Here is a 16620-nt window from a genome sequence, read left to right on the forward strand (position 1 = left end):
TCATAAGTCTATGAAGAGTAAGGTCAACAAAAAATCAAAAAGATCCTACTGAAACACCATATACTTGAAATTATAATAAAGTAGTATCAATTCAGCTCATTAAATAAAAGAAGATTTGCTCCAACTCTATGGCAATGTTTCAACATGAAAATATCAAGAATTTTAAATAGCTGTAAAGTACAAAAGACCAATCCCCAACACAAACCACCTGCACTCTAAATTGTCATGAGAAAAAGTTCTTACTCACATGTAAAACATGAGACAAAGATGAAATGAGGGACCCTACAAATGTACTTGCCTGTACCTCTTTAAATATTAATATGTCAGTATCATGAAATATAGAGAGACTGTTTAAGATTGAAGAAGGCTGGAGAAACAGCAACAGAATGAAGCACACTATCTAGGATTTTCTTCATAAAAGATATTATTGGGACAATTAGAACCTGAATAAGATCTATAGATTAGCTAATATGGTATCGATGTTAATCTTCTAATTTCAACTATTTAAAAGAATGTTATTGATTTTTAGGAAATATGTAGTTTTTGGAGCTGAAATTTCTGTAACTTACCCTTCAAAGGGTAATAAACCCCACCCCACAAAAAAGAGAGAAGGGTAAGCACATGTAGTAAAAGGTTAACATTTAGGGAATCTAGTTGAAGGATATACAGAATTCATCTTCACTTTTCTGTAGGTCTGAAATTATGTAAGAATTAAAAATTAAATTTTTTAAATAAAGTTTTAAAAAATCCTCAGTTACAATCAATACACAAAATATTAACACATCAAAATGGGTAAAATGAAAAACGAAAACGTCAATGTGAGCAAGAATGCAGAAAAATCAGAACTGTTCAGTTATAAATACATAGAATCACTTTGGAAAACTGCTTGCCAGTACTCCTTAGAATAGGGGTCAGCAAACCACGGCCCATGGGACAATTCTGGTTCATTGCTTATTTTCATAAAGCAGGTGAGCTAAGAATGGTTTTGACAGAGTTGAATGTGTGTAACAGAGACCATCTAGCCCAGTGGTCCCCAACATTTTTGGCATCAGGGACCAATTTCATGGAAGACAATTTTTCCACGGATGGGCGATGGGTGCGGAGCTCCTCAGCCCAGTCCCCTCCAAGGCCCAGGGATTAGGGACCACAGATCTAGCCCTAGAAGACTAAAATATTTACATTACAGAAAAAGTTTACCAACTCCAATTCTATTAGGTTATTAAGTAGGGAATGTCTGATTACCTTAAGTACCAACTTTGACAGTTGATATTGCTGACATTTCACTTTTACTTTTTTTTTTTTTTTTTTTTTGGTGAAGATACATCCACATTCTCTCAAAAGCACATTTTGGCTTGTGACTATCTTTCACTTTTTTTTAAAGACAACTTTTGTGAAACCATGGATAAGTAAAAAATTCGTGTTATGAAGTATCAATCAAGTGTTTGGGAAGGATGTGGCTAATGAACACACAGTACGTCGATGGTTTGAGAAGTTCCATTCTGGTGATTTTAATCTTCAAAATGAGCCATGAGGGTGACCTGACACCAAGGTGGATAATGATGAGCTGAAAAGTATAGTGGGAGAGGAGCCATCTCAGCCTACTAGTGAATTAACACCAAGGTTTAACATAACAATTCCAACAATATTGGACCATTGGAAACATATGGGCAAGGTAAGGAAGCTGGACAGATGGGTACCGCATGAATTAAATGAGTGTCAGAAGAGAAATTGTCTTGAAGCTTGCCTTTCTTTGCTTTTACGACACAATATAGGCGAACCACTTCTACACCGTCTTGTTACATGCGATAAGAAATGGATTCTTTCTGACAATTGCAAGCATTCTGCACAATGGTTGGATAAAGATGAAGTGCCAAAACAGTCCAAAACTGAGTATTCATCAAAAAATGCTAATAGTTTCTGTTTGGTGGTCCAGTGCTGGTATTATCCACTACAGCTTCATGAAACCTGGCCAATCGATAACAGTGGATGTCTACTGCAACCAATCAGAGGAAATGATGAGGATGCTTGCGATTAAGCAGCTGAGATTGGTCAACAGAAACAGGTCAATGCTCTTTTAAGACAATGCTTGACCACATGTCACACAAAAAATGCTGCTAAAACTATGGAAGCTGGACTTGGAAACATTCTGTCATCTACCGTATTCACCAGACCTTGCATCATCAAATGACTACCACTTATTCCAGGGAAAAATATTCCATTCTCAACAAGCTGTGGAAAATGAGTTTTGCGACTTCACCACTTGCTCTCTAGGCTTCTTCGCTCCTGGCATAAACAAGGTACTATTAAGATGGTAAAACTGTGCCGATAGCTTAGGCACATACTTTGATTAGTTGTACTGCTTCTTGTTTGAGATATAATAAACATCACTTTTGATTCAAAATCATACATTTCATATTTAATGACCTAATAAAAGGGCTCAAGGGAACTAGATAGGCACTTTTTTTTTTGGCCTTCTGCATGTGTGGACAAAGTGACAACGTGCCATCTTGGAAGCAGACAGAGAGCAGCCTTCAGACACTGAATCTGCCAATGCCTTGAACTTGGACTTCTCAGCTTCCAGAACTGTCAGAAATAAATTTCTATTGTTTATAAATTATTCAGTCTCAGGGATTTTGTTATAGCAGCACAAATGGACTAAGTAAGACAAGACCTAAAAGACAAGTATCACTATGTGTGAGCCTTTGGTAGATCTTGATCGAACAAACTAAAAACTTATCCCAAGGGAAGTGATGCAAGTGATGCAACAATTAGACATGTGAATAATGATAATATTCAGGAATTAAACAGAGAATATTAAGGATATTAAAGGTGATTGAAAATGACTTTTTTAGGGGTGAGAAATACTAATATGATAAGGTTAAAAAAAGATAGATTTCTTATCAAAGATCAACACTGGATTATTTCTTGATAAAATAATACAATATCTGAAATTTGTTTCAAAATAAGGATGGGAGAACCAGAGAGTGTGTGAATGGGGCAGAATGGGCCACATTCAATGGTTGCTGGATGGCTGACAAGTCTGCGGGAGTTTATTACACTATTCTGTCTACTTTTGTTTGTGCCTGAAATTCTCCTTATTAAAGTATTTTTAAAAAGGAAGCAAATATAGCAATATATTAAGATTTGACAAAGCTAGGCCTAGGTACCCAGGTGTTCATTATTTTCTACACTTTTATGTTAAGATATTTTACTAAAAACATACACACAACATGAACAATTACACAGGAGTATTTAGGAGACCACAGGAATTGTCATATCCACCTCACAAGGATTTGCAAAGATCAAATTGGATATGTGAAAGATTAAAAAGTACTTTTAAAAATGTGAGTTTTACTAACAAAATCCCACACCTGTGCCTTGACACAAGAATTCCAAACAAGTAAACATCCTTTAAAAACAGAGTGTTGTTACATGAACTCTTAAAAACGAAAACATCTCCTGAATATACACGAGAACATACACGTCACGCTTCAGAAGACTCACTTTTATTACATGTCTAGATAATAAAGCAGTGTACTTTGTAAAGATCAGATATGTCTAAACACTTCTATCATAGCAACAATGACAAGTGATTTTTATTTCACTAGAGATCATAATACCATTCACCATCCCAATTTAAATTTTCTTCCAAATACCTTTAACAAGTAATGTTATAAGGTCTCAGATAAGGCACAAAATCACCCAAAGCAGTAACCCTGAAGAAATGATGACTGCAGGCAAGTATGTTGGAGATGGACTTAACAAAAGAGAGAGGCACAAAAATACGGTCAAAACAAGCAAATCCTATCACATTAAGACACTTCATAAATCCAACATGAAAAAAAAAAAACCCTCATTTTAAATCTGTTAATATTACCAATCTCTGTACTGAGGCTCTCATAAGCACTCAGTAAGCAGTGATCAGACTGACTGATGCCCTAGGTTAACATTCTACATTGGAACTACTTGGGAATATTTACTGTGATTCCAATCATTTAACTTCCATGTATATAACTCAATGCTAAATGATGTCTCAGCATTTCACATACCTTATAATTCTGGTGTGATTCGAAGTTGGAAAGTGGAGTGTTGCAGGCGGTGGAGAAGGGCATGACCTTCACACCTCTATAAACAAGGCCTTTATCATAGAGTTGTTTGAAGACCCACCTAGCAAGAAATGGAGTTTTATAATTACATAACCAAACTTCTATTTTCCAAAGTGTAAATATTTATGCCATTTTTTGTTTAAAGTTTCTATCTCCCAAAGAAGCGAAAAAACAATGTCTCTCACATGAAGGTTAGCTGATAAATTACAATAGGTCAAAATGATAAGACATTATGCAGACATTTAAAGTGTTAATATCTACTGACATGGAAAGATGATCAAGACATGCTAAGAAAAGGAACTGACAGACCATATAATACAGTGAGGTACCAATGATGTATAGATGTATGTATTAGTATATACATTTACATTTTTTAGAGATGTTGAAAAAATAGATTTTTACCTACATATTAATTATGCTTGAGATTTCAGAGCTTTTTCTTGAAGTAGTTTTCTGGTGTATTGTTTAAATTTCATTATAATGCGCAGTTTTACAAAAGCAATTTAAAAAGCACAAACTACTGGGATTAGGATCAGTTATCTCTCCCAAAGTTAGTCAAAAACTTTTGCTGAACACTTAAACATTGCATTAAGTATACAAAGACACTGTGTAAACATCAACCATAACAGTCATAAGTTCTCCTGTAATAACTATTCACCCTTCTCAAACAGATAATAGAGTGCATTGGTGAGAACTCTTACTTAATTCTGCCTTTATTTAATTCATCTTTATATTCTAATTCCTATGTTCCTGGCATAATAAATGAAATAAACTCTCTCCCACTTGTTAAAATGACATTTTTATGAAAAAATGTACTTTTTTAATGTTATTCCTATGGCTTTAGATAAAGCTAAAAAAATGATATTTTAAAACAAATTCCCAAGTTTAAACTTAATCTTAATTTATATCCTTTGATACAAGGACATTCAAAGCAGACTAGAGGAAGAGTACAATAGATTTGATATAATAAGACCCAGGTTAAGCCTCAGAACCATAATATTAGCTGGCTGTTCCCAGGCAAGTCACAACTTGCCTTTACCTCAAACAGGGTCCTAACCCAATCCATAGGACTCTCTGGGTCATATGGGAAAATTTATGTGGAAGTACTTTATATACCAACTCAGTCTAAGTTATCACCGTTATTAATATCATTATTAAAGGTATGTCCTACTATTTTTTATATTAACCTGCAGTCTATGTGCCATATTTATATGCCAACATGTTTCTCAGGAATAACAACCATTTTAATATCAAGAGGCTTTAAAAACGGTTTTCCAGGCCAGGCACTGTGGCTCAAGTCTGTAATCCTAGTGCCTTTGGAGGCTGAGGTAGGATGACTGCTTGAGGCCAGGAGTTTGAGACTAGCCTGAGCAAGGGCAAGATTCTGTCTCTACAAAAAAATGAAAAATTAAAAAAAAAGTGCCAGGTGCACTGTCTGGAGAATGGACACGCTTGAGGCTCTGACTCAGGGGGATGGGCGGGACATGGACAATATATATAACCTGAGCTTTTGTACCCCCATGAAGAGCTGAAAAAAAAAAAAAAATCAAAAGGAAGACAAAAAAAAAACAACCCCCAAAACCTAGCTGGGCGTGGTGGTGGTCGCCTGTAGTCCCAGCTACTCCAAAGGCTGAGGCAGGAGCATCACTTGAGCCCAGGCGTTTGAGGTTGCTGTGAGTTATGATAACTCCACTGCACTCTAGCCCAGACAATGGAGCTGGGGAGGGGGGGGAGAGGGTTTCCTCCCTATCCAAGCTAGTTTTATGTAAATTAAGGAGAATTTACAGCTATATTGACAAACATGGTAGGTGCTAATCATATATGATTATAAACTTAAATTTTTAAAAATTAAATATTTAAATTTATTAAAATTAAAAATTCAGGTTCTTGCTCACCCTAGTCACTAAAGTGCTCACTAATTCTGTTGGATTTTTCCCAGATGGTTAACACAAAATCTGCTTTTTAGATGCTCTAGTCATAAGAACTCCAGCTGCTCAGTGAATGGGAAGCCCCATGTCCACAGGCTCTGGCATGTCAGAAAATCTGATTGGCTTCACACCTTTGGGTACCTAGGCCTGGAGATGCATCCACAGAGGCCTGTCAGAGTCTGAGGGTCTGAAGAACTGTCCAAAGGTATCTAGTTCCTCAAAGTCAAAGGACATATGTCAAGCATGTACAACAGATCTTGACTAATAGAAATGTGAGTAGGTAGACAAGAAGGCAACAAGAGCCACAGGTACCTACAATGCAATGCCAAGACATTGTATCTTAAAAAACAGCTTTGCAATTCACCTGTATTTTCACACATAATTTAATGAAAGTAGGAATTCCTCAAGGCTGTTTCGTATCTAGGACATTTTGCAACCATATTGATGGTGACTATTTGCCAGGTAATTCTCAGACTATTGTAGGAGGCCCAAGTTAAACCACTTATCAAGATTGGCACTGCTACCATTATATTACGATAATAAAAAGGATTAAAATTTCATTTGTAACTATTAGGTAACAGTGACTTCACTATACAATTTTCAGCATTAAATTCAAGTATGTGATCTCTTGTATTTAATTCCTTAAAAAAAATAAACAAAACCCCCCACTTCTGTAAACTAACTTGGCAAAAAATCTTTGACATCAGGCCATATTCTTTATTTATTTTTAAAATTTTTATTCATTTTTAGTTTACTTTATTATATTTCTCAAATCTAAAATATCCTGAATTCAAAAACATACCCGTTCTCAAAGATTTCAGATAAATAATTATGGACCTGAAAACAAATTGACTCATGCTAGTGTACTTCTCCACTGACCAATACAACAGAATACTATCATATTTACAATTTTTAAGAAACCTACCAGACTGATTCCATGAATTGTGGATACAGAGTTTTGTAGTCATTGTCAAAATCAATCCATCGGCCAAGTCTGGTAACAGTAGACTTTAAAATATATATATTGGAATAGTATTAGACAATGATATTTGTTATTGTATACCTGTGTATGTTTATTTCTATTGTCACATTTGATAATTTTAGGAAAACAGTGCAATCAATGATTCAAGTAAATCTATATTGCAAACAACACATTATATAAGGTCAAGAACTACTTTTCTTGGCATTCACCCTATATGCACATAATGTTATTTACAAGTATAAACATTTGTTTATAAAAGTCTACCAACACTACCATTTAGCAAACACCACAGGTATAACTGTTATTGGCAAAAATCATCAATGGATGCTAAAATTAATGAGTGAAAATATGTAAGTAAAGGAATATTTGCAAAGAATCTCCCCACAAGATACTTATTAGTTAAAAAGGAAAAACTTTCCAAAGGACAAACCTGACAGATAACACCTAAACCTGACAGATAACACCTTAATCAAGTGAACAAAGTTGTCATCATTAATGAGACATAGCAACAACATATGCCAACTGATAAGAGATACTGAGAACGGCACAAGAGCACTTCTGTGGCATTCTTACCAAAAATGCATAATCGAAACTGAATCACGAGGAAGCATCAGAGATTGAGTGACATTCTGTAAAATAACTGGTCTGCACTCTTTAAAAGTGACAAGGTCACGAAAGACAAAGAAAAACTGAATGAATGTTCTGTATTAAAGTATTAAAGTAGAGTAAGAAGTTACGACAAATCTAAATGCACTGCCAGATCCTGCACTGAATCTTGGATCAGAAATAAAAATTAGTGGGACAACAGGTAAAAATGTGAATAAGATCTGTAGTATTTTATCAATGTTAATTTCCTGCTTTATAAAATCATACTACAGTTATTGAAGATGTTACCAGTTGGTAAAGGTGGATGAAGGGCAGAGGTTAAGTCTTTGCATTATTTCTTGCAATTTTCTGGTAAGTCTGAAATTACTTCAAAATGGAAAGTTAAAAAAATTTTTAAATACTTGAGAAAAAAAAGAAAAGGCCTGTATCCATGTTATATTCACTAGGATTTTTCCCTACTGGTGACCAAGCAATAAAGCTAGGTTGTGAGAAAACTGATGAGCTTTGATTTTCATGTTGATGAAATTAGACTTTATTCACCAATGAAGAGAAGCTACTTAAGGTTTCTGAGAGGAAGACCATAGCAAACACAATCTTGTGAAAGAGAGAACATGAAGGAAGCCTGAGTGGAAAGAACATGAGGAAGAGACTGATTAGGAAATTGTTACAGAAATGAAGATGATGGTGGGTGAGAGGCTAGAGAAAGAATATAAAAGCGAACAACCAGACACTAAGAAGAAAGACTTTATAGGATTTGGTACCTGAGTTGATCATGAGGATTAATGTTTGAAGAAGCCTGAATCATATCACTGGCAGAATGGGAAATTGTGAAGAACAGCAAGTTTGAAGTTCAAAGGTAAGATGGAGAATATGGGGGGGAAGAAAGCCAGACATGGTTTAAAATCATACAGACATACTAATTTAATCTTAGAGGCAGGGAAGAAAGCGGGGACTTTATTCCTAAGCCCATAAGAGTAAGAGAGGACAGGAGTTTTGCCAGCTGTAGGAGCTCTATTACTAAGAGAAAGAGTGAGCAACACCGGAGTCAAATTAATATAATAAGAATGGTCCAAACTTGAATTTCAACATCTGAATTATTATATTGAAACATTCAAATAAAGATATTTGCTAGAACACCATGATTTCTGTCATATACTGTGGCTAGGAAAGAGTTTAAATATGAAAGACCAATCAAGCATATATAAATCAGAAAAGAGAGGGTTCAGTTTAAGTTAATAGTTTAAGTAATAGGATTGGAGGTGGAAGCTAATGATCCTTTTTTAGGGATACACAGTGTAAAGACGATAGTCAACTCCTCTTGTGTCACAACTTCACATGGACAGCCATGTTTTGGGGATCATCTCATAAAAAGTACAAGGAACCACAAATCATTTCAACTCCAATTTAAAAACTAAACTTTCGGTTCATTTTACTGAAAACAACCCAACCTACCTTCCACTCAGTAGAATATCTCATCACAATTGCTCGGCACTGATTATTATACTCTGCAATCCCCATTTTGGCCACATCCTCTGGTCCTCTGATTCCCAGTGTTTTATCAATTTCATATTCCTGAAAATTTGTGATAAGATTGTTAATATCCCCGCCCTATGAAACAACTGCAACTATATAACTCTAGAAAATCAAACAGTTTAAAAAAGACTAGTTCTCAGAAAATCTACAGAGAAAATGAACTATATTACAGAAATGAAGTCGAAGAAAGAGCCTGACATAGACTTTTGATAGTCAAAATTCATCATACTTTAACATATTACATGATGAAATGTATGTAATATAGAAATACATGATGAAATCTAATGCTTATAAAAAATTAGAATTTTATAAGGCCGGAGACTCAAACATACCACGGGTAAGCCGTGACAGTCCCATCCAAATCTTCTGTCAACGTGAAACCCACTCTGGTGAGCGTATCTTGTAACTATATCTTTAATTGTCCCTGCAAGTATATGTCCATAATGAGGCAGTCCAGTTGCAAAAGGAGGCCCATCATAGAAAGTAAATCTAACAGAGGTAATAAAAATACATTAGTCATTTTAAAACAAACAGTAAAAAGTCAGGACAACATTTTTCTATTGATTGCTACTGTCAGAGTGGAGTCTTTAGGAAGAAGAAAAGCAGAAAGCAGCAAGATCAGGAAATTGCTCGATATAATTGATTAGATATTTACTGGTGTTCCTGCCTTCAGAAAGGCTACAGTTATGGTAGAGCTGGAGAGACTGTCATTCAACTATTCATTCTTCACTTATTAGTTCCATGATATAAGGCAAGTTATTTATCCTGATCTTCAGTTATCTCTCATCAGTAAAATAGGGCAATAAACACCAATCTCATAAAGTTTTTGAGAAGAGAAGATATATAACAAAAACAGGGATTAAAGGACTAGCCTTTTAGGTGAATGGGGCCTAGCGGAAGGTAGCACCATAGTAGCCTTCTATAGGTTTATACTTAGGTATAAGTGCCTAAATGGGGATGGTGATGAGGATAAAGGTGGAAAGAAACAGAGTAATACATACATATTACTCAGATGACCCCTTAAAGAAACTGAATTTACCCTAATAATTAAGAACTCATTCATTCAATGTACATATACTACTGACTATCCACTATATAGAGAGCTGGGAGATTCTCGGAATATAAAGATGAATAAAGAGTTCCTGCTTTAATGGAACTCAGTCTAAGAAATGACTATTCTTAAGGACTCTACCCTTACCAAAAGAAATTTACATACTTTGGCCTATGTTTTGATTGCTTTAAGCATTCCTGAAAACAATTAGATTCGGACCAAAACTGCAGGATTTTCTCTTCTTCAGCAGGAAAATTGATGTTTTCTGGAACTTGTCGAACCATTTTGTTGCTGCAAAAGAAATTAAATTTATTATTGTCAAAAGAGAAACCTAGGAATGACAGAGTACTTACTGCATTATTAAAATGGATGCACATATCATTACCCATCATACTTTTTAAAAATTATGGCTTTACTGAGGTAAAATTCATACACCATAAAGTACAAAGTGTACAATTCAGTGGATTTACAAGGTAGGGCTACTATCACCCCTAATTTCACCATTTTTTCATTCCCATACAGAACCCTGTAACTATTAGCAGTAACTCCTCACTCTCTCCTCTCCCAGCCCTCAGCAACCACTAATATTCTTTCTGCCCCTAAAAATTTGCCTATTCTGGACATTTCATAAATGAAAAAAATTTATATGAATCATATATATATGTGGCCTATTTTGTCTGGTTTCTTTCCATAGCATAATGTTTTCAAGGTTCATTCGTGTTGTAATATGTATTCATACTTCATTACTTTCTATGGCTGAATAGTATTCCATTAAGGAATATGCTACATTTTTTTAATCCATTCATCAGTTCATGGAGACTTGGACCGTTTCTACTTTTTGGCCATTGTGAATAATGATGCTATGAACATTCATGAACAAGTTTTTCTGCAGATCTTTATTTTCATTTCTCTTGAGTATACAGCTGGGAGTAGAATTTCTGGATCATATGGTAACTCAGTTTTTAACTTCTTGAGAAACTGCCAAAATGTTTTTCAAAGTGACTGTACCATTTTACATTCCCCCAGCAGTGAATGAGGATTCCAACTTATCGATAACCTCCCCAACACTCTTTATTGTCCTCCTTTGGATTATGGACATTCTAAAATATGGGAAGCAGTATCTCATTGTGGTTTTGATTTGCATTTCCCTAATGATTCATGATGTTGAGTATCCTTCCATGTGCTTATTGGTCATTTATGTATCTTCTTTGGACAAATGTTTACTCATCCTTTGCCCATTTTCCAACTGTGCTGTCTTTTTATGGTTGAGTGTTAAAAGTTATTTATATATTCTGGATACGAACCCCTTATCAGATATATTATTTGTAAAAAGCTTCCCCTGATATGTGGGTTGCCTTTTTATTTTCTTGATAGCTTTCTCTGAAGCACAAAAATTTCTAATTTTAGTGATGCTCAATTTACCTGTGCTTTGTTTTGCTGCTTGAGCTTTTGGTGTCATATCTAATGAACCATTACCTATACAAGGTTGCAGATTTTTAGGTTCTATTTAGGCCATCAATCATTTTGAGTTATTTTTAGATAGGCAAAATTGTGTCCAAATCACATTCTTCAGTATTATTTTCCAATTACAGTATAATATTCAGTAATGGTAGACAATATTTCTAAAATTAAACAAGAAAATCTTACATATTCTGATGGTACAAAAACTCATTAATAATCCAAAAAAATTCTCAAAGTAGCTAAGAATTTCTTACCTATACTCACAAGATAGAAAGCACTTATCTTGAAATAACCTGATTTTTCTCTTTGAGGAAAATGAAACTTAAAAACAGCCTGAGGAAGAGTGAGACCCCATCTCTACTAAAAGATAGAAAGAAATTAACCGGACAACTAAAAATATGTAGAAAAAATTAGCCGAGCATGGTGGCGCATGCCTGTAGTTCCAGCTACTTGGGAAGCTGAGGCAGTAGGATTGCTTGAGCCCAAGAGTTTGAGGTTGCTGTGAGCTAGGCTGACGCCACGGCACTCTAGCCCGGGCAACAGAGTGAGACTCTGTCTCAAAAAAAAAAAAAAAAAAAAATCTTAAAGCTAAAAAGATGAGAATCTCACGTTCGAATATAGTTTATTCCAATTTTCCATTTTACCTGTTTTATTGCTTATTCATGATTTGTATAAAGGACAAGCCTTATACCTCTATGGTTCAGTCCCTAGTGAGAGAAGTCTTAAAGTGTCTTTTTAAAAATTTTAAAAGTTTTGCTAATAAACTCAAGCAGAGACACTCGATCAATCTGTGACTTAATTATCTAATGAGCATCCTTGAGCCCCTTCCTTCTCAAAGCTTACTTATTTTTAGGTACAATTGTAATAAGGTTGGTGATCAGATTTCCAAGCCAATAGCAGATTAGAATGGGACAGGATTGCTGATAATGAGAGAACAGAGAAGACGGAAAAACCTTAAGTACTCAAGAACCTTAACAGTCTGAGGTAATTGAGTAGAAGACACCTATATACCTCAATCAATGCAGAAAGCACTGAAAGCATTATAGTCTAAGCACAGCAATCCATTCAAGTCATCAAAGAAAAAAGTCCATGACAAGTAGTCTTTCCTTTTGTTCATTAACTTTTCAGATGCAAGAATGCCTGAGTTTTGTTTTGTTTAGAGTTGGGGTTCTCACTCTACCACCCCAGCTGGAGTGCAGTGACATAATCGTAACTCCACAGCTAAAGCAATCATCCTGCCCCAGCCTCCCAAGTTGTTGGGATTATTGGCGTGAGCCACTTTGCTGGCCTCCCTCTGAGTATACAAAAAAAAAAAAAAAAGGCAAGGAGAGTTGGGCTGCTTAACTAACTGACACAGCTATTTCTGATCAGAGTGTACAGTTAAGTGGTATTAAATAGAATTTGTAAGATGTTTTAGATCTTCAACTCTCATCACAACCTCCAGCCTTTCAACAACAGAAAGAAGTGTAAATCTGTACATTTTTTTGATTTATTAAGGTTCATTGGCTATGTTATCAGAGGCCAACTGAAACCTAGGAGATTGTATCAGAAGATTAATAGAACTTCGGATATCAACACATTCGTCACATCTAATCTCTTCTTCAAGGCTACTCCTATGATGGCCCATGTCTATGGGAGCTTATGAGAGATGCAGATTCCTCAACCAACCCTACCTCAGATCTAAACCGCATGTTAACAATATCCTTATGAGATTAGCATTCACATCAAAGTTCAAGCATTATCACTTTTGCATTGTTCTGACAATTATTCAGGGATATCTAGATACCTGAACCTTTTTTCGAGAAAATAAGATTTAAGCTTCCTAATAAGAGGGCTCATAACATTTGCTGAATTTTCTAGGAAGTATTTACTCCTCCAAAGATTAAGAATCACTGAAGTATTATGCCAAGCAAAAAGACCCAGTACAGCCACACTGACTATTTCAGGAAGAACCATGTACCTGTGACCGGGCTATGGCGGCTGCTGAGGAGAAACAGCCCCCATGCATAAATCACAGGATTACTATAGCCCAATATATCCACTGGATAGCTGTACCTGCACAACAGCAACCAGCAACCACAGGGCAGGGATGGGGTGTGCCAGGTTGTACACAGAGATGTTATCTCTTCTGCTTTCCTCTTACTATAGTCCAGGCCCTCCACTCTTCCCTATTCCAGAACTCCTTCAGTCTCTTACCCTCAACTTCCTGTTTAAGCAATTTCTAGAGTACTTTCCTTGACCTTCACTTGTGTTTATCTCAATATATTTTAGAAAAGCACACTGAAACCACATCTTGTTTAAAATTTCACAATTGTGACCATAACTGCTTCCCCTTTTAACTCTTATGTACTAGTGGTTCCAATATTCTTCCCATTACCTAGGCATGATGTTTCTGAGTCATCCTTGATACTATCCAGATAATATACATATCCAGTTAATCATCAAGACACGTGGATCCTACCTCTAAGTCTATTTCTCTGCTCTCCCTTTTTCATTCCCAGGTCTTCATAGACTGTTTTATTAAATCAAATTTAACCTCAGGGTGGGTCCATCTCAAGCCTTTCCTCAATTTAGTCACATTCTATTAACATATACTCCATAGACATACTCATGCAAATGTGAAAAATTTGTATACTAAGATATTCATGAAAGCATTGTTTCTACAGGCAAATAACCAAAAAGAATTTAAATATCCATGTTGAATAAAGTAAATTATGGTACATCAATAAAATGAGTATCATGCAGTCATTAAAATTAACTGCTACATATAAAAAAAATTACCCGTATCCACTGAGAAAGAAAAAAGTCAGTTACACCGATTCATATTGTGTGTAATACATCATTTTCAAAAGGTTTTTACTCATTTCAAACACAACCTCATTCAAAACGGCAAACATAAACTCATAAGGCTGGAAACTAAGAGCCATCTCCCACTTATTCTTCACATATATCCTAAGCTGCAGTGACAGCGACTTCTCATCTCCTGAACCAACACCAGTACTTTCAAATCCTGCAGTACTCTACGCATAGTCCCCTGGCCTCTCTTCCTCTTACCCCCAATTCCTACTCATCTTCAAGGCCCAAAGCCCAGTGGCAGCTCCTGACAAGCCGCCTCCTTGTCTCACCTCCAAATTCCACTGAAAAGCAGTCTTCCTCCTCTGTGCTGCTAGCGAGGCCTGCGCTTGGTTCCTGCATTATCAGTCTCCAAGTGAGCTCAGTACCGGAACGCCGCGCTTACACCCTTCTGACCCCAGGTCCCGAGCAATTAATGCACGTTCACGAGAACCGGGCACAAGAAGGGGAAGCCTGGGACTGGGAACCATGCCTTGATTTATTCTTATGAATACTTAGATTTCGCAGTAATCTCGCCCACCTTCTGAACTTCTCCAGTGTGCTCTTATCACCCTGAATTCTCACAACCATCCAACGGTTCAAGAACTACCCTGTTCCCAGTGTGCATCACAGGAATTTCCGAGGATTGTAGTCCTCGGCCCAAGGAATCTGGCCAAAATTCATACCCAGTTCTGAGTTCTGTAGCTCCACCTTAGACCGCCTCCCAATCGTCCTCCTTGGAAATATACACGCAACTAATGCATGGCAAGCCCTGAAGAAACACGTTTTTAAATTTTTTAAATATTTTAAATCGTGCGCTACTGTCACAGGGTTGTAACGCGTGCGCCGACTTTCGCCTCGGCGGGCAGGACACAGCGCAACTGAGGGGCCTGGCGGCAGGACCTGGTGCACCCGAGAGACCTCCGCGGGCAGGACCCAGCAGGCAGGAAAAGGCGTACCTGAGAGGCCCGACGTACCTGGGCAGCCCCGCGAGCCAGCTAGCATAGGGGAAACCCGGCGTCTAAACAGCAGGCCGGCGTGCCGCCGAGGTGATGCAACCACCTGATAGTGCGGGGCAAAAGGGAAGGGCCCGCTCCGCACCAGCCAATCAGAGGGCGCCACCTGACACACGCAAACAAGCCGGGTGCCGATTGGCTTCACGGGCCCCTGGCCACGCCCACCAGCCCTGAGGGTGAGCCGCAAGCGCGCTCGGCACGGGATTACCCGCAGCGCTGACCTGGAGGTGGGGTTAGGTTTCGCGCGCTGCTGGGATCTGATACCCTCGGGCAGGCTGAGATCTTGGGATCTGATACCCCCAGGCAGCTGAGATCTTAAGTCGCGATGGGGAGACGTCTGGGTGGATGGTGGCGGACTGGGAAGCGGCGCCCCTGGGGCCGGCGGTGCGGCGAGGCCCATATTCTTCATCTTATGTTTGTCAGTGTTTATCTAACTGGACACTTGGGATCTGTTCATTTCACCACGTGTCAATCATACCTAAAATTTGTGTCACCAAACAGAAACTTTCCAAGCAGCAGCTTACTGAATTATACTGTGGGGCCGTGAGCAGCTCATCCCAAGGCTGCTTCTGCCGTAAATGGCCATATGGAGTGATATAACAAAAGGGAAGGGCGGGCCTGTCAACCAAGTTTAAAATTGTTATTGTATTTTGTTTAAAATGTTTCCTGTAATGAAAAACAAATTTTTCAAAATTTATTTTATTTTTTTAGGGACAGGATCTCACTCTGTTGCCCAGGCTGGAATGTAGTGGTGCAATCACAGCTCCACTTTAACCTTGAATTCCTGGGCTCAAACAATCCTCCTTACTCAGCCTCCCAAGAAGCTAGGACTATAGGCACAGGCCAACACACCCCATTAAATTTTTTTTTTTTTTTTTTTGAGACAGAGTCTCGCTCTGTTGCCTGGGCTAGAGTGCCATGGCATCAAGCTCACAGCAACCTGACTCCTGGACTTAAGCAATCCTTCTGCCTCAGCCTCCCGAGTAGCTGGCACTACAGGCATGTGCCACCATGCCCAGCTAATTTTTTTCTATATGTATTTTTAGTTGTCCAGATCATTTCTTTCTATTTTTAGTAGAGATGGGGTCTCGCTCTTGCTTAGGCT

The 16620-nt window shown here is 37.4% G+C and overlaps 1 protein-coding gene and 1 non-coding gene across 4 annotated transcripts in view; both read right to left on the reverse strand.

The window, feature by feature from the left end:
- The window catches only part of IARS1 (isoleucyl-tRNA synthetase 1), a 74485-nt gene extending 58919 nt beyond the window's left edge, over positions 1-15566 (reverse strand). Inside the window, exons 1-6 of one of the 3 annotated variants that reach the window (XM_045563136.1) lie at positions 15477-15566; positions 10372-10497; positions 9488-9644; positions 9075-9194; positions 6960-7042; positions 4050-4167 (exon numbers count right to left, since the gene is read on the reverse strand). In XM_045563136.1, the coding sequence (XP_045419092.1) occupies positions 4050-4167; positions 6960-7042; positions 9075-9194; positions 9488-9644; positions 10372-10490 (597 nt within the window). In that variant the 5' untranslated portion in view covers positions 10491-10497; positions 15477-15566. Of the gene's footprint in view, positions 1-4049; positions 4168-6959; positions 7043-9074; positions 9195-9487; positions 9645-10371; positions 10498-15458 lie in introns of those variants that run through there. The other 2 variants (XM_045563137.1, XM_045563138.1) reach the window with 2 other exon arrangements.
- Positions 13620-13752, reverse strand: LOC123646820. The gene has a single exon (XR_006738062.1). It is a non-coding gene; the product is annotated as a small nucleolar RNA SNORA84 (small nucleolar RNA).
- Positions 15567-16620: the final 1054 nt, after the last annotated feature.

Source organism: Lemur catta, chromosome 10, assembly GCF_020740605.2.
Source record: "Lemur catta isolate mLemCat1 chromosome 10, mLemCat1.pri, whole genome shotgun sequence".
Taxonomy (NCBI): Eukaryota; Metazoa; Chordata; class Mammalia; order Primates; family Lemuridae; genus Lemur; species Lemur catta.